We start from the raw sequence: 19460 nt of genomic DNA on the forward strand, positions 1-19460 counted from the left end.
GGGTCCAAAGTGCACTCAGTGCCTCCCACAGCCAAGCTGAGCATTAAGGAACCCATCCCCAGCCCTGTACCCTCTCAGTAAACCCCAGTCCCCCACAGCAACAGCTGCACCCAGGCATGAACCCTGCTGGCACAGGCCTGCCCTGATGGCAGAGCCACCTCTGCCAGGTGCCTCCATGACGTAGCCAGGCCTGAATCCTCTCCCTGCCGCACACAGTCTCCCTTGTCCCAGCTGATAACCAGGTTTGACACCCAACAGTGTAGGTGCTGGGCAGGCAGGGCTGTGGGGTTGGAGCGTGGTGCCCATGCAAAGCACCTGTTGTTTTATCCTAATGGTGACTTCCCAGAGGTGCCATTTGGGCTGTTTCCCCTCATCTCTGCTCTGCTGCGTGCTACTAGGGGATGCCAAAAAAGGGAATAATTGAGGGGCAGATCAATAAATTATAAAGTCCCCCCCCCCCCCAAAAAAAAGACATAATGAATTTGGTACAGCACATATTTTTAGATCAAAGATGCCTTTGAAGTGACAAACCCTTAATCCATAAACCACTGAAGCACTTCCTTTCCCTCACAAACTACTTGTTGTCAAATAAAATGGAAGTTAAGGAAATTATCTTTATCTGAAAATGGCCAAAAGAAGCCATCATCTAATGACAGCCTTGTCAAAATGACAATTGGGGAAATTGTTAGGCAGGCAAGGCCTAACGACAAGAGGAATAAGCTTGCTGTTTGCTCTAATCTGGTCAGGCAGGCCCCACACAATTCTGCACAGCTTGCCGTGTGAAACAGCCGAGTCTTTGTCAGTGTGAGCGAGGGCCAGGAGGACTTCTCTTTCATGAATATGTATCACCACCCCTCTATGTCTATAGAGAAAGAACCTTCCGAACACCAAAATAAGAAATAGTTAAATAAAACAAACCATCACCATTTTAAAAAAATCTTAAAGCAACAAAATTCTAAACTATGGAGTTGTGCCAGGTGAAAACTATTAAGCAAGGAAAACTGATATTTTGGAAAGGGAGTCAGAAGCATCTTCTTCCCAAAGGATTTTTTGGGTTCAGACTCCAATCCCCAGAACATGGGGAGGAGGCACTTCAAGTCATCACAGAAGCAAAATGGCCTGTTGGGGTACCTGAAGTCTACCACTGTGTTTTATATGGGGCACATTTTCGAATGTGCTGCTTTGGGGTCAAAGCCCAGGTCACAATCACCTACAGGGATGCCACATGTCCTAGGAAGCATACACATGCACAGCATCAAAGATGAAGATAAATCCATGCATAATAAACATCGTACAGTGCATTAATGCAATAACAGCGGATTCCTCAACACACAAAACTCAACAAAGGCTTACAGAAGAGGTCCAGTGCTCTCAGAGGTATTCAAGACCTTCTACAAATAAAATCCCTTCCAACTCAAGACTGACAGTTTGAATTTTTGGTTCCCTTGAAGTTTTGGAGCTTTTTAAACATATATACCATGTAAATCTTCACAAATTCAAAAAACTAGCATAAAACGGGAGGAGAATCACATCAAGACTACTGGACTGCCAGTGGAAGCTAATGTACAGACAGAAACTGCCTTTAAAAGATGAAATGTCTCAGAAATATTGTATCTCTGTAAGACTGATGCTGACACACATTTAAGCCCAAATGTACTGTCTAGAGCAACAGAATGGCAGGCAGGGTAGGGATGCAGTATTGAATCATGACCATGCTTGTTATAGAAAACCCAAATGAAGCTGTTTTAAGATGCAGTGGGTTTTCTCCCTGCTGGAGAGCAAGGACATTGTTATAAAGCATTCATCAATGTTTGAAAAGTTACATTCAAAAGTTTGTTTTAAACTTCATTTGCAAGACTGCAAACCAGATATTTCTTCTCTATGGAGAGATTGTGGTGATACTAAAAACTTCAGTTTTTTCTCCAAACAACAAACGGAATATAAAAGTTTGACTTCCAGCAGAGATATCATGACACAATGCTCAATTTTGAGGGTTTACAATATTATGCAATGTTTGCTGTAGACATTACCATTTCATTAGCATACTCTACTTTACATGAAATCCAGCAATGAATGCTGTCCCTGATCTAAGGCTAATCCTCTTTAAAGAGCTACAGGGTATATTACATGTGGCCACAACCACGGTTGTGCCATGACTGAATCACTTTGAAGCCTATTGAACAACGTTCCCTTGTGAGACTATACACAAACCCCTAAACCAACGCTCCCTGTGCTGTAAAATTCTATTTTACACTGAGATTTTCTGTAAGGGGCAATGCTGCCCTAGTCCCGAGTGAGGAAAGAGGTACAAGGCTGCCTTCCCCACTTCCCAGTGACAATTTGTGACTGGAGCATATATGCCTGAGGTAATATAAATACAAATACCTATCTCCTAAACACCACATGACAGCTCACAGGGATGCTCTGTCTCACAGACTGGTTTCTGAAATACAGAAGGTTACCGTGGCTCACTCCTAAAGACTGCCAATATAATCCAGAATGGGAAGGAGATGGAAGGTGATGGAGCAATGACAATGCCACACTGATTGACCAGAAACTATAATTACAGCTGACATCAAAGGAAAATGGGTAGTGTTGCATTGTGCCAGTGAACTCCACAACACAAAGACATCATAGGCAGAGCAGTTCTGGACAGGATCATGCATATCTTTAAAGAAAAATAAAGGTATCATACACCTTCAAGACAGGCTGCATTTCTTACAATTGGGTGCCCTTAAATGCTATAAAGCGTGATAACAGAATAGTATCTTTCTTGCCACACAGTCCAGAATATGGAATCTTTAACATCTATACAAATTCAAAGGAAAAACAGGAAACACTGGACTACTACTCTTGTTATATATCAGCAAAAGCCAGTTTATTTTAATGCTTATCTTTAACTCTTCAAAATAACTTTCTATATTAAATCACTGCTTTTAAAGAAATCTGGAAAGGATGGTTACATTTAGTCTGCATTGTGCACAGTGCCTATCATCTCCATTGAAACAGCATGCAGTCAGATAGAGTGAGTAGATCCAGTCTCTGTGGTTAAACCTCAGCTCCAGTGAAGGTAATATGTAAATTCCTTGCTATGAAAACAGTATTTCATCCAAAATGTTGTCATCCAACAAATTTAGAAGTGTCACTGTATACCCAGGACACAACACCACAGCACTCCTGTTGTGAACGCAGAGGAATACATAGGTGGCATTTGGGAGGAAGTCCCGAAGCTTCTGCTTTCAGCGAAATCACTTCACTGGAGTCTAACTCAATTGTCACGGTTTTTATGTACCAACAGATTTGCTTCAGCACAAATGAAAAGAGATTACTTACTGCAGAAAAATACATTTTATCACTGTTAGAATCTTATCAATTCCCAGTAGAGTGTTTAAAATACTTGCCACTACACAAAATGTACTGCAATATCTTTGATGAGAGCTGATGTCTGGTCACTTTGAGAAAGCCCAGCTTTAGGCAGTTTCCACAGTTTAGTTCTAATTTAGAAGAGGAAGGAGAAGAGAATATCAGGCTGAAATGCAAGGGCTATAATCAAGAAAGAACATACTTTCCTTGGCTGAAATTTTTGTAAGAAACATGAACTATTATTTCAGTTCTTACAGTGAATAAGGTCTCTTAATGGTCAGGGTTAGTCAGCGGGATTATGAAGACGAAGAATTTGTTACCTGATGGTTATAGTGCACCAAGTCTTCTCTTGTTTAGCTCGTCAGTGTGAGATTTGATATGAAAGATGGGCTTCCCCTTCCTGGCATGCTCCCTAATGCACAAAGGTAAGCCAGAGTGTCATGTTGTGTGCTGCACTACCTACAGCAGCATAGACATCTCTTCAGTAAGCCTTTTTAAGGACTGACCACATTTAGCTTGAAAATTTGACAAGGTCAAAAACAGCTGTCGTGATGAGGGTCTACATGGTACCTAAGGAGGGGTTATCTGCAGCTAAGAAAATATCAGAATCACACACAGGTTGTAGACTTCCAGGAACAACTACAGAAGGAAATGCTGTATAGCATGCATTTTACCTTCTTAGTCTGAACAAGGTTCCACAAAATCATGTGGACGCACATAAGTATGAGAAGATGTATATGCCAGCTGAAAGTGCAGTGACTTGTAAGTGTAGATCCTTATATAGGGATCAAAACTTCAACCATTAAAGGTTGAAGGTAGAGAGTCTTCCAGGTACAGAAGAAAGGAAATGACCAAAAAAAAAAAAAATAATAATAATAAAAAAAAAAATTTGAAAGCCAGAATCCCAATTATTGGTAAACAAAGAACTGTGGTAGAGTTCACAGACAAACAAACGAAAAAAATCCCAATTCTTTCTAACTATTTTTAGAAAATGTAGGGGACTCTTTTATTCAAGATCTATGAGGAATGAGCACAGTTACACTCAGCAGCTGTGGGGATAATACTCATTCCCAGCACGCTTCTGTTACGCAAATGATTTTTCATTTCTAATTCTACTGAAATGCATTAAGACACTAATCTGAAAAATGTGATGCTCCAACATGCTTAAGTATCTAGCTTTTGTTCCAACTTAAAAAAAGTGAAAGAGCTAACAATTTTTTCTTCCACATTAGGGATTACAGATTTAATTTTGAGCAAGAAGCAAACATCTGCTCTATGGTGTTGCCCTCTTATTGTCCCATAAAATCTGGAGCTACAGTAGTGTCCATCTCATAGCTGCACAAACTGTCCTCTGGAGACACATTTGCTAAGAAGAAGGGGTTCCAAGGCATAAAGAACGTCTTCACAGACAGCGAGAGGGGCAGGAGGATGGAAGAGAATTGAGGTAAAGGAGAGGCTAGAATGGTTAGAACAAGATATGCTTGGCAGAAGGATCAAGGACAAACTGTGGTGCAAGAAGAGCAAGAAGATGACAAAACTGGGGGAGTGGTGTAAGTGAAGCCCATCCAGTCCCCTTGAAATGGAATTCCTCACTGGGGCTTTATTCAGATCAAACGTGATGGGAAATGACAGAGCTCTTTTTTTTCCCAAGTAAAGGAGCAATTTAGTAAATAAAATACAGAGGGAACTGCACTCCCTTTTCCCTCTGGAATACCTTCTCACTACCTTGTGGTTCTTGGAGATGGTATCGGGAGTGTCAGTGAAAGCCACTCTTTCTAGCACACGTCTGTTCTCACTGTGAGCTCCACCTGAATGTCCTGCTTTACACTTGGAATAAGGAGCTCACAAATAAATAAGCCTTTGAGAAACCTTTTCTCTTCTCTTTGAACAGGAGACACTCTGCTGCTGTAAAGTCACAACAATTAATTGCAGAACCCCGCTGCAGCTTGTTACTTGTTCTGTTACGCCTTTCCCAAACGAACTGCTGGAAGCTATCGCTGAAATTACTACTGTTAACTTCAGGTGCCCCGACAGCTCGAGCAACACGAAAACGCCATTTCCCGGTGGCTGGTCGAACATTGCCACCTACCGACCCCCCTGCAGCCCTGTGCTGGGCACCGCGAGGATTTTATCTCCCCCAACACCGTTACGTACGTGCACACGTTCCCCCCACCTGCACCGCAGGGCCATCATGAACAGCCACGCCACCTGCAGTTTGCCAGGGCAACCAAAGGAAAGAAACAATCCCCCACATTGGCATGCTCTGCTGAAGTTTCTCAAAGCTTGTTGGGAAGGAAGGTTTCCTGTTTAGTCACTCAGGAAGAACTAGTAGGAACATGTAGCCAAATGGAGTCCTTTCACTCACCAACCCACAAATACAAACATGAATTGCCTTAAAATTCCATATCAGAAAGAGTGGTTGGGCACTAGCACTGGCTGCCCAGGGATGTGGTGGAGTCACCAGCCCTGGAGATATTCAAGTACCGTGAAAATATGGCACTGAGGGACATGGTTTAGTAGGGAAATACTGGTAGTAGGTGGATGAAATAATTTGAGAGGTGTTTTCAGACCTTAATGATTCTGATTCTATGAGTCTATGAAAATAGGAGATGTATTTGCTTTCAGTAACTCTCAGTTTCTCTCAAATTGATAATGACTAAAAGCAATTTAAGAGTTCCTACTATTTTTTCCTGATTTGCTTGTTTGAGATGTGGAGTTACTTGAAACCTCAGGGATCAGATCAAAGTTGTAGAAGAACACCACACCAACCAATCCCAATACTCCTCTGTATTACAGCCTCCTGTAGTTAGTTATTACACGTAATTAGCCGAGGCAGCTAGGGTTCCTAACCGGAAGCAACACAGAGAAGCCATGCTGGTCGTATACAAGCAGAAACCTTTGCACTTAACGTAACGAGCACGGCTTTTCAAGAAGTCCTACTCCCTTATGAATGGAAAGGCAATGAACAGTGTTGGAAATGCAGGCTGCCTTGTGAGAAGAGAACAGCCCCAACCCACTTCTACATCCAAAATCATCCTTGCAATCCAGGGACCGGCTGTGCAGTCAAACCTCATGTTCATCCTCCAGAAAGGAAAGCATTCTTGGGGAAAGCTGCACAGGTTCTGAAAAAACCCAAAGGAGAAGTCAGTTGCATGGGCACCACAAAGCAGCAGGGCTGGCCTCGGTCCCACCACACCACACTGCCTGGCAGCACAATTACTTGCAGTTTTGCTTTTAACTAAAGAAATTTCAATTGGAGAGGGAAAAAAGTTAACACAGCAATAAACTCTGGTAAACCAAGTAGCTATTTTTGCAGAAAGTGACGGGGATTTTTCACTCATAGGGGAAGGCTGAGATCATCTTGCTAAAGCTGGCAGCATTTCAGCCAGTGCAAAGCTTAGAGAAGAGAGGAGCAGAAAATCCAGTCCCAGCCAGAATCTAAATGAAGTCATGTAGCACAGTATTAAGTTCATAAACTACCAGGAAATATATAGTTAACTACTTCTAGGCAAAAATTAGCAGGAAGAGCATGGACTTACCTCAGTATCTCCACACAGTAAAATAACCTCACCAGGAAAGCTCTCACTGTGCCATGCTCTTGTAAACAGGCTGTATGCGGAAATGAGGGGCTGGCAGAGGTTACAAGAAGCAGCACATGCAGCATTGCACAACTCCAGGCTTTCCAGACGGCAGTGAGCCACAGTGTGTACAGCCGCCTGCTGCAGCCCAGCACTCGGTAAGTCAGTGGTGGGGGGACCTCAGCTTCTCTGCTCTCAAAGCCAGCTGAATGACAGAAGGGGACATGCAGCAGAGACACTGGGTGCAGATAAATGCCATAGTGGGAGGGCTGTTGCTAAATAACTTATCAAGCTGTAGGTGCTTTACCTGATTATCAGGTAAATAAAAGAAACTGCACTTGAAACAGTTTATTTGAGCTGAAGCTCACTGTACTTACCAGAGAACCATAGAATGGCTTAGGTTGGAGAGGATTTTAAAGATCACCCAATTCCAACTCCTGCCACAGGCAGAGCTGCCACCTGCCAGATCAGGCTGCCCACAGCCTCATCCCACCTGGCCTCGGTACTCAGCGGAGCACAACACCTTTGGGCTACAGCACTTTGCAGGTAAGAGGGATATGGAACTGCATGGGACTAAGAACAGCTCAAACCCTTCTGCTATGGGTGCTGCCCCCTGTTCTGGATGTGGGAGTAACCTTGCTTAGTAGGGAAAACAGGAAGGGAGGGAGTGAAGGGCTCGCTATTCCTGTCAGTCAGCAGCACTGCCACGCACTTCTAGCAAACAGGTATTTTCAGCTCAGCCAGGCTAAGCAGCCCAGGAGCAGTGAGTGCTGTCTTTCGTAGCGGCATTGCTTAAAGCACAAGAAAATAACCAAATACTTGTAAATGCTTAATTTTAAAATGTTACCAGTTCTGTCAAAAACATGTTTTGTAGTTACTATATGCTGTTACCCTTCAAAATGTTAACTTGAAGGGGAGGGGCATAAAACTGAAACTACTTGAATTCTTCAAAAAAGTCAAACCCACAAGCCCTGGAGCATGTAGACCTGGTTAGCAGCATGACTGCTGGTTTGAGTAGATGACCCCAGACAAAGCTGAACTCCCTATGCTTTTTGGAAAAAAACAACCCAAGTACTTGTGTGCAGAGCAGTTCTACCCCAGGCTTCTCCTTCCCTGCCCCTGTTCTGCAGGTCCAGAGGTTCCTGTGGCCCTGCAGGCCTGGAGGGGTCACAGCTTCGAGCAGTGGAGAAAGTGGAGTGTCCCTCCTGCTTCAGAGGGAATTAATGAAGCCAGCGTGGTTTCCACCTGTAACCGCTGTCATGCAGCTCTGCAGACACATTAGAAGATAGGTTCAGCTTGGGTTTCCTTCAGTGTCTTGTGGAATAGGTGTCTGCATTGCATCTAAACTTTGGGATGTGCCAATCCTACAATAGCCGAGTCTGGTGGCTGGAAGGCTGAGCAGGATCTGTGCTGCCCCATAGGCACTCTGTGCATGTCCGGGACTGAGAGTGAGCAGCACTTCCAGTATGTTCTCTTGTAAATATAGCAAATATCATTTTAACAAGGCTAAGGCTGTAGACACTGAGCACCCCAAAGTTACGAGCTCTCAGAGGTACACCTGCCCGGAGATGGCTGCTCTTTGTACTCACCTGTGCAAAATGTTAATTTGGTGATAATGGACTATTGTCTGTGTTAGGCACCTAAGATACCAACCACACAGGACAAACCTGTCCAGGAATGATTAGAGGCTGAAAAGCAACTTGCTGATTGCTGGCCTCCTGCCTTGTCCCTCGCTGCTGGTAGTGATTGCAGCCTGCATTCCTGGAGGCAGAAAGGGTAGCCATGTTTAGGTATCATCCTTGAAAGCCTTCCACAACACCCTGATGTTGGTGGTTATTTAAAACAAAAGGCAAAAAACCGAAGTGGATGTACCTTTTTTCTTTGTATTCAGGCTGAAAAATTTATGTTTGCGTCTATGGAAGCAAACAGGCAGTGTGCCCTGAACTCCAGCTTGATGGTAAAGCTATCACCATTGAACAACCAGTTAAAACACTCAAGGTGGAGTGCTATGATTTCTCAAGTTAGGCAACCTTGTTCTTAACTCTAAGCGTCACTCTTCTGTCTCTTAAAACGGGGATAGTGGTGTACACTGAAAGAGATGATGCTGTAAGAAAGGAAAGAGGTAAAATCTTGACTGACTCAATTGAAGGTACAGACAACAGCGTTACAGAGGGCTACCTTACAGTTGCAGGAAAAATCTTTGCTTTTAACTATGGTCAGTTTCCTCCTCTGGATAATATTCTTCAAAATCTTTCTGCTGTGCCATACAATCTAATAAACTCCTTTAGCAGTAATTTGGCACCAAACTCAACCCAGAAGTTAAGACAGAGAACTGAGTTTCTGTAGACTGACTTGTGAACTCAGTGAAATGATGTTGTTTCCCCAAAGCCTTTAGCCTTCCCTTGAGCCAAAGCTGACCTTGTGTAACATCTCATATCCTCTTACTGGAGCGAAACAGTGACAAAGGCAGAAAAGTGCACAGAAAGCAAAAGTTCACTCTCCTTCACACAGAGCTGTGCTCTGGGGCTGAAGCATACTGCTGGAACAAGGGATGGATGCAGATGCCATGGAAGCATATCTCACAGATGACAAAGGAATAACAAAGACTCTCTGCCACCAGAGAGTCTTTATACTTCCTTCAAAAGCACGGATCATATGCTCAAGTTAGTTTTCAAGTGAGCTTTGAGATCTGCTTGAAGTTTTATATTTCTCTAAATATCTATGCTTGGCAGAAGCATTTCTGTAGCCTACTTAGCTAAGCAAGCTGTGGTAGCTATATTCCTGTGTCACTACTGCTGCTGTTAGTGTGCTAAAGGTCAGGGAAGGAAGGGATTCCAGTAGATAGGCATACTGATAAACCATGTATTGTGCTTGGAACTTATTTACAGTGGTATAATACAGCCTTACAAACAAGAAGTCAGAATAAGCAGCGATGATTCAGCTACCCATAAAACAACAGCTTACGCTGTAAGGATTCATCCAGCATGATTCAGAGAACAGAGCTGGTAAGACAGCTTAGAGATCTAGAAGAAACGCAAAGCATATGCACTTTATATTTGCAGTTAAATGGCAGCTTACAAATAATGCTGTTTAATAACACTTCTCTAGCTAGCAACAGAGCTCATTCTTAGGTTCCCACTTTAAGTACATAGTCTTTTCCTTCTTCAGACTAAGTTCCAGTGAAGGAAAATACTGGGCTTGCACTTACAAAGGACCAGACTGCAATGGTTCCTGAAATGCTTCACAGATTTATATTAGGATGTGCTGCTGTTACTCAGATTTTTAAACAGAATATAGTTCAGAACTAACTTTGTGCTGCATTTCAAAAGCTTTTCCAAACAAAAAAAAAAAAAAAAAAAAAAAAACCCACAAAAAAAAAAACCAAAAAAAACAAAAAACAACCCAAAAAACCAAAACACCCTGATAAAGCTTGCTTTCTTGTTTTGTCACCTAGTTTAGTACTTCTCACAGAATCACAGAATCACCAAGGTTGGAAAAGACCTTCAAGATCATCCAGTCCAACCAACCACCTATTACCAATAGCCCTCACTAAACCATGTCCCTCAACATAAAATCCAACTGTTCCTTGAACACCTCCAGGGTCGGCAACTCCACCACCTCCCTGGGCAGCCCATTCCAGTGTCTGACCACTCTTACAGAAAAGTACTATCTCCTAATATCCAACCTAAATCTCCCCGGCGTAGCTTGAAGCCATTCCCTCTAATTCTACTAGTTACATGAGAAGAGGCCGACCCCCAGCTCACTACAACCTCCCTTCAGGCAGTTGTAGAGAGCAATAAGGTCTCCTCTGAGCCTCCTCTTCTTCAGACTGAACATTCCCAGCTCCCTCAGCCACTCCTCACAAGGCCCGTGCTCCAGACTCCTCACCACCAGCTTTGTTGCCCTTCTTTGAACCCGCTCCAGGGTCTCAATGTCTTTTTTGCAGACATACTTCTGCAAAGAGCTGGGACTTTCTAGCAGGGTACAGAGAAATTCCCGGAATAGGTGACAATTCTTCTGCTGGGTCTCTGATATTCCAGCTTTTGCATTTATTTTACAAACTGCCACATGAAATCATTTCTAACCATTGTATTTGGTTTCATAAAAGAGGCGAACTCTCTTTAGAGAGACAAAAAATACTACTTTATTCACATTTGAAATATCAGTGCTTACTGTCAGATGGCATGTGTACAAGTCGGCTGATGTCTAGACAAAGGAATACACTGTAAAGCAGTGTGCAGAGACACAGGTTGTGCTACTATCACTCCTCTGTAAGCCCATAGAGCCAGTCTTACTGTCACTGTTAAGTGCCATCTATTTTTCAGAGATAAACCCACCTGTGAGATCCTCATGATGAACTAGTTGTAGGCATTTACAGTCATGTGTGGTCTTCAGAGTTCTGACACATTACAGATCCATGGCAGCAGACAGGAGATGAACTGTTGGGAAGGGGCTAACATAGAGCAGTCTGCTACTTGGCCCCCATCAAGTCAAGTGGCAGGAAATGATGGTTATCATGGGTAGGGCGCGCTCAACTCCCACTCTTTGTTCCGCTGCTTCACTTAGGTTTGTTGTCAGCCTATTCACTAGAAAATACATACAGCCACTAAATAATAGACAATTTACTAGGTTCTGCAGAGATTTCATGCTGTAACTTTACCTTTCCTTGTATTTTTGAGGACTCATTTCACCATGACCTCTTTTGAAGAAGATGAAACTGAAGAAACAGCAACATGCCTCCACATGACGTTTTACCATCCTTGCCAACAAGACAAGATGATGTTTCGTTGCTTGAATTTCTGTAAGCGAGAACAGGTCAGGGCAGATGAAATGGCCAAGTTTGGCCGTGATTCTAACGTCTGCCATTATAACTTAGTGGATACTCGTGTTTCTCGGATCCAGTTTTCACTGCAGTTCTACAGAAAACTTAACAGCTCAGAATTTTGTTTTGAGATAAAGAACATGAGCAAGAAAACAAAGTTGATGGTAGACCAAACAGAACTGGGTTACTTAAACAAAATTGATCTGCCATGGAAGTGCATCATTTGTTTTGGAGACTACCAGATTTTAGCAGAGATTCAAGAAGGAGAGGCCATGGATTATTTCGAGACTCACTTACACTTGGCTAAAGTGCCAATCTTACAAGAAAGTTGCCTGCCATCTCTGCACCCCATACCCGAGAAAGGCATTTTCCCTTCCTTGTCTCCTTCCCAAGGCAAAAGCCCCATAGAGATTGATGAAAATGAGTCATGCTAGCAGCAAGGAGGAAGCTGGATGAGTTTTTGAACATGTGAAGCCTGCACAACTTCAAGAGCTGAAGGCGATCATCTCAACCCACTGTTTCTAATGGTTCTCACTACTGTATATCATCAGTCCCCTTACACACAATTTCCCATACAGACATACCAGGTGTCTCAATCCAATTATTGGAGGAGGTGGTTCGACATACGTACACTCGGAGGAAGATTAAGGCAGCAAGATGCCAAATGCTGTCAACTAACTTATTAATCTCAGACGAGGGCTGCTGAACAAGCTCTGAGGCAAATTTTTTTTCTAACTTCTCACACCGGGACATTACTTTGTTGAACAGAAACACTGTGTCTGACACCGTGTTTATCAGGGCATACATGCTCTCTGTTCACTACATAAACATGTCCATAGCAGCATATTCTATTCAAAACTGTGACTGCGTGCCTACAAGGTATATTTAGCAAGCATTAATATTTTATGCAAGCAGAACAATGTCCTAGCCCCAGTACTGGTTAACTAAGGAGGGGTGTCATGTCTCACTGCATTTGTTACACTTCGCATTTTGCCTTTGACATTAAATTCTGAACAGTATTTTCAAGCCTAGGTTGTAACGTCCCAGATTTTGCAGCTTAGAAGCACTTTGTAAGGATAGCATTTTTAAGTTAATGTTTTTACTAACTTTGCACAGAGATTTTTCTAATATTTTTTAAATAGATGAAAAAAATATATATGTATATATATATTTTTTGCAAGTAAGCTGTTTTAGTTTGTGAATGTAAATAAACATAAAATGTTATGTAAAGATCCAAATAGATTTTGTAATAAAGCATTTGGTCAGTCAGTAAAGATTTGTTGTCTTCTGCACCTATAAAGTAAAAAGGCTTATGTGAATAAAATGACTTCCAGGACAATCCACCAGCAATATTCTAAAAGTGATGCTGCACCAAGAGTTTAACGCTTTGTGAGTTTTCTCCCTATTCTCTCTCTCCCCATGCCCCACCTCCATTAGTCTCTTATAATTTTATTTTCACTTAAGCTTTTGTTAGGGGCTCAGCATTTCATTATCACTTCTGTTTTGTCAAGTGTTTTAGGCTGCTTGAAAGAAACACTGGAAGGGCTCAGAACAAAGCACTTTTAAGAGTTATCTATCTTATCCTCAAGCATTAACATCTACTGAGTAACTAAATTATCCTAAATGTTCAGAACACCCTCCAACTTTAAACTACTTCCAACCTCTAAGCTCTGTAATCTGCTACAGAGTAAACCTCTGCTACATACTGCTCTTGTTCCCACACACATCTGCCTGAGGAGTCCTAGAGTCAGGCTTACATTGAATGGGCTGTCAACCGTTCCCTTTAACCTCCCCAAAACTAGGAAAGCATTTCAACATTAGTCGTTACAATACAAAAAACCACAACATAATCCAAGATTAGTGGAAACAATCACAAATGAGAGAAGTCTGTGGAAGGGCAATGAGTCCAAACCCAAGTTTTCATGGGATTTCATTTGTCTGTTTCATCCTTACAAAAAAAAAAAAAATGCCTCGTTGACAAATTTTCCACCTGTTGAACTAGCCTCTAATACTCACCCCTCTTACAGTCTTTAGGCTGGATGTGCAATGCAAAACTCAGCTAACACCTCTCAGCACCAATGCCTCTACCAGGTGCCCGGCCCCTCAGCCTAACAAAAACAACCCAGCAGGAATCACCAGGTCACCAGACCTGGTGCCACTGGCTGCTTGGCTTCCATATGCTTTCGTTGTGAGTGTTCCTACTCTCTAATTAGAGAGAGTGGCAAATAGCCTACAAACGCAAACTGTTCAGAAAAGGAACAAGATGAAAACACATTCTGCAAGAAGCTCTTACATTTAATAGCTTTTATGTGGAATCAACCTCTCATATAAAACGTGTGAGATTTCTTAAGTTCATTAATTTGGCAAGTGTCTGAGGGAAGAGGGAGTGTTCTGCATTCCCAAGGAACAGCTTTGTTCTTACGAATGCTTTTAAATGATTGCATGGTGACAAGCAAGTTCTTGTTTCGTACCGCTTGGGTCCTCAAAATCAGGTTGCTAGTACTACTGCTAAACAGTGTTATACAGTTCCTATACACTGACCCTGCCAAACAGGACATCAGCCTCCAGCACTAATTGTATTCATTGCTTATACTTTCTCCGCTGTTAATTACAGGAAAAAAAAAAAAAAAGAAAAAAAAGACAGACAACCCCAATCACAACTTTTCAGGCTCAGTATATAGACAGAAATTTTTACCACCTACTGACCTCAGGAAAATCTTTTGTCTGTTCTGCAGAGTTCCAGTGCTGCATCTCAGAAGGTTTTGCATTCACACTGAACAGAGGGGCTCTGTGACTAGCCGTAGGTCTGGAGTGGCACAGTCCATAGCACACCTCTGGAAAGCAGCAGACAATACTGACCTGGGGAATGGAAAATGAATAATATTTTCCAAACCTCCTTCATATGACAATATAAAAAAAGCAAGTGCATTACTGCGTGAGAGCAGCAAGACCAGAGGCACAGGTACCAATGTTCTAGCACTTACTTCCTGTAGCTTGGTTTATCTCGAGATAAGCTACAGTTTTATTGACTTTGCCATTGCTGAAAGCTCTTAAGGCCCAATTAAAAGCTCACTGGAAACATTCCCACAGAATTCAGAGGTCTGCAGACCAGGCATTTAACAGCAGTTGTGAAAATGTCAATAACTGGCATTATGGTCCTCCACTGTGTACCTTAAGCAGCCTCCACGAGAGCCATTCTAAATTTGTATCACCACCAAAAAGAGTCTCAACTGTAGTACTTACATACCTGTACAATACAAAGATGGTCACCTTAAAAGTGAAAAATTAGAGGAACCATTGCACAAGTGCCACTTTCTTAAGCTACAGTGTCAAAAACCAGCACAGTCTCTCACAGCACTTTTGATCCCAGGAAAGCAGTGACAAGGCTCACTTCTAGTATGATTCCCCCAGAACAGTAAAAATATTGTTATTTTCCAGAAAAGAAACACAAAAATTGGTACTGTGGATAAATCACATGCATTGATTTTGTAGTAGCAGTCAACTAGAAAAATACTGGAAAGGATGAGCTGTGCCCCAGACACACAGCCACCTGATGAATATCCCTACTACACACTAGTTATTAATGTGCATGCTAACAAAAGAAAATATCAGTACATACAGTCTCAATAAATATAGACACCTTTCCGGAAATTTCAAAACCTTCGGGACATCTTTACTATTCTTATTTCACATCTAAAATGAAGGTGACTCACATAAAAACAAAGTCAGGCAGGCACGATGAGACTAGATTTTGGCAGAATGATTTTTTTTTTTTTCCATCTTGAATATGTTTCTATGGCAATTTTCACCCTCTGTTATACAGCACAAAATTTGCAAGCTGTTGTTTCAATGAACTTTCAAACCTCCCTGTCATTATATTTAGCCAAACTTATTCAGATAAATGCTTAGTGAAGGAGATTCAGCTGCAGTTTAGGAAATGGCTGGGTTACTTACAATGATTGCACATAACCTAAGAGCAGATTTAATGTTCATTTTTAAATCAAAGATTATTACACATGCCTTATTAATATGCTAAAGTCAACATTTCAACCTATTAAAGCGATTGCAAAAAGAAACATTGGAGAATTCTGCATGTACCATACTGTGGGAGGAGACAATGATAACATACAAGATGAAAAAATGTTACCTAAAAAGCAAATAGCCATGCTTGATAAATGAAAAATAATTTCTAGTTACCTCACTATAAAAATCAAGAAACGTAATAGGAACGTAACCATTCAATAGCACACCAAAAGCACTGCATAAGAAAAAAATCTGAGAATTAGCTGGTTTTGAACGATACACATCCAGCAAAATATATTTGTTTTTCCTAGATAAATAGACAAAAAATATTTAGGATCCACACTCATAATGCACATGCTAACAGTTTGTAGAAGTTAATAAAATTTGCTTTCATTCACAAGCTACACTCTGATAGCCTGTGACAGCTTTCATGATGGCCAGGGCCCGTTTCACTTTAGAAGATGGTGAAAAGTAAAAGAAAGATAGTGAAAATGACCATTTTCTATTACAGAAGGCAGCTAGATAACTCAATGTTCTGAGCATACACTCTCTCCAAAGTCAGATCCCTCAATTTGAAATGATTCTCACAATACTTCACAAGTTATTTAATTGATCATCAACCAATTCATCACTTTGGAGCAGTAAGACTGAATCTTCCTTTAAACCAACTGCATGAGCGACAATTTTATCCCACTGACTTGAATGAAAATCACTGTTCATACATCAGTTTATGAAAAGATTGAAGAGTTTGGATTAAGGGGATTAAAAATACAAAATGGACAGTTTGATGCTTACTTTTCTTATTACTATTTTTAGGCTTTACTCTCAAGTCTACTGTTCCAGTTCAGGCAGAAGAGAAACACAGGAAAGTTACACCTCCAGTATGAGAGCAAAGCAAGCTGGCAAAGTGCCTAGGAGGCTACATAAAGCTGGCAACTGAAGTAATTCAGAAATACAACTCCCCCTTCACAGAATTTAGTTGATATCCTGAAGACACTCCTTTTATGTCTTCCAGATAATCAGTGGGAATTCCACACACATGGACAGAAGCTGCTATTAATCATATATTACTAACTTAAGTGGAAAAAATAATACATGCATTAAGGTAGATGCTTTTTTTTTTTTATTTCTCTTTTTTTTTTTTTTTTCCTACTCGGGATAGCTAACAGCATTCACAATTACAGAATACTAAAAGACAGTATTCTCTGAAACACTAACTTTCTACTAGTCAAGTAATACCGCAGAGACTGCTCAATCACATCAACAGATTTCACATTTGATTACAGCACAACTTCAGCATAAAACATACTTAAGATGAACAACTTAATAAAACTCTTCCTCAATAGAAAACACAATTTCCAATTAATTAATATACAGTTGCCCCTATGCAGACACAGCCAGCAAGTCAGTTAAAATGATATACTAGCTAGGACTGACAAGGAGGACAAGGATGCTACTTGCATTACACAAATGTAACCTTACTTCGAATCCTAGTGCTGCAGTTGCTTCTTTTTAAACAGAAAGGCTCCACACTCCAAGTTCTTCAGGTCCTCTATCATTGCAACTTGTAAGAGCTTCCTTTCCACAGCAACAGGTCCCAAAGAGGGGAGGGTACAGTAGTAGCTCAGTAGTTCAAAGGCACAGCTTCACTGAAACCTTAAGTTATGTGATGCATAATAATTTTAAAAGCGAAACAGATTCTTTCACAATGCAGAGATAATTTTGGGTAACACTTAGCAGTTCATCTTCACGTACTGCTTTCACTATGCATGAAATAGTGACCACAAAAACAACAGAAAACACTGTTAAACATAAGACTGACTGAAAATTTTAATTAGTTTTAAGTTTTTTTTTTTACAGAGATACGTATTTTATAGTACTGTTGTGTTGTTTCACTTGAGCTGTTTACATCCTCTTTTCATTTCTCACATTTCCACAAACATTGAGAGCAATTTCTTAAGTCACTCTGTGATTCACTTAACTCTGACAAGCAGAATGCTAGTAACCATGTCTACAGAACACACACATCACAGTACAGACTTTCAGTTGGAGATAAGGCTGCTTTTTTGCCAAACGCCTGCTCATTCTACAAGCAGGACTATAGCTTACTTCCTTGAAGCATGATCAGGACAAGTCAATCTCATCTGATCAGGAAAGGGCAAGTTACAGTTTCAGCAGGTTAAAAAAGTGTTATTTACATGGTGAGAAAGTTGTCTTCATTACAGTAAGAATATATTATACGAATAAACATCAGAAGTTATACAGTAGTAGCTTATGCCAAACCAAAAATATACATTTGATGTGTACAAATTTTTAAAGCATATTACAGGCATTGCAAATGCAGATAATACATTAAAATATTTCCAATGACATTGCTACAATTTAAATTAAGAAATGGAATGTTACCAACAAAAGATTTTTTTTTTTTTTAATCTTTGCCAGTGTCGATATATGTACATATTTAATCCAAATGTGCAGGATTTTTTAAGTTGTTAAGAAGAGGACCACATTATAGCAATCTTAACATTACACAAGAGCTCAGATGATCTAAAACAGTTATTTAACTCGTACCAACAAGTTCAGTTGTTCCAGTGATGCCACTTTTCCTACGTAACAGGGTAAATGCTGAAGTTAAACCTCACTCTTTTTTCAGGGGGAAAAAAACCAGACAGCTAACAAAGTAACAGTAGACTAGTATGGCTGCACTGAAATGCTGGGGAAATCTTGAGGTTTACAACTGTTTTGCACTTTCTCTTCAGTGAGGATTGCTTTTCTTTTTTCCCCTTCTTAAAGAATAACGTATATTAAAAACAAAGGGGAGACCACACAATACACTAGATCTGCAGTAGCTGAACACCTGCTTAAATTTCAGCCCATGTTAGCACTACTAACCATTTAGTTTAGAGGCACAGGAAAGCTAGAGAGCTCAACTACACTATTCCGTAGAGAAATTCAGTCTCCCAGTTCACTCAGAAAACATGTTTCAATAATCGTTCTCATCAGGCTAATTTACAAGTCATCCACAACTTAAGAATTTTAAAAACCATGTAGTAGCAAATGTTGACCTTTAAGGGAATGGGGTGATGGGTGATCAAAAATCAAAACTTTGGTCCTCCCAGTCACCCAGCACATAATGGGTTATTCCAGTTTAAAACAAAATATTTATATTTTGTTCCCCTCTGTCTAGGCACACTATGGCTAGACAGCATCATTACAGAAGACAATATTTTACCTAACCCGATGATTCATACCATGAGGTAAATTGTGCTTAGCATAAAATAATAAGAAAAATAGTAAAGGAAATGGTAAAAGGAACACAGAAGGCTAGAGAGAATTCATGACAGACAGAGAAAACTGCAATTCATGGTGTGATTTTTTTTCCACAACTGGCTAATTCCACCCTTTAAATCGCTGAACACCACATCAGAGAGCACATATAAGAAATAAAGACAGATTTTTAAAAATACTTTTCTATATTCAAGTATTAGATAAATTATATAAGACTTTCTTAGGACAACAATGAGTTTTAAAAACAAATCACAGAAACATCATCCAGAAAAGAAGGCTAGTTAAAATATAGATACGCTAAGCTACAAAGCTTAAATTAGCACAGATAATTTCGTATTAAATCCAGATATCCAGAAATATACACAATAGAATCATCCCAGTTTTCA

At 40.7% G+C, this 19460-nt stretch overlaps 1 protein-coding gene across 1 annotated transcript; it reads left to right on the top strand.

Annotated features, from left to right (window-relative positions):
* Window positions 1–7018: 7018 nt before the first annotated feature.
* On the top strand, window positions 7019–12197 carry TIFA (TRAF interacting protein with forkhead associated domain; the record flags this gene model as incomplete). Its single annotated transcript, XM_079534582.1, is given in 4 exon segments — window positions 7019–7076; window positions 7079–7099; window positions 7388–7487; window positions 11621–12197. Coding segments are annotated over 4 exon segments (756 nt in total).
* Window positions 12198–19460: the final 7263 nt, after the last annotated feature.

The sequence above is a fragment of the Tetrao urogallus genome (assembly GCF_951394365.1).
Source record: "Tetrao urogallus genome assembly, chromosome: 4".
NCBI classification, from domain to species: Eukaryota; Metazoa; Chordata; class Aves; order Galliformes; family Phasianidae; genus Tetrao; species Tetrao urogallus.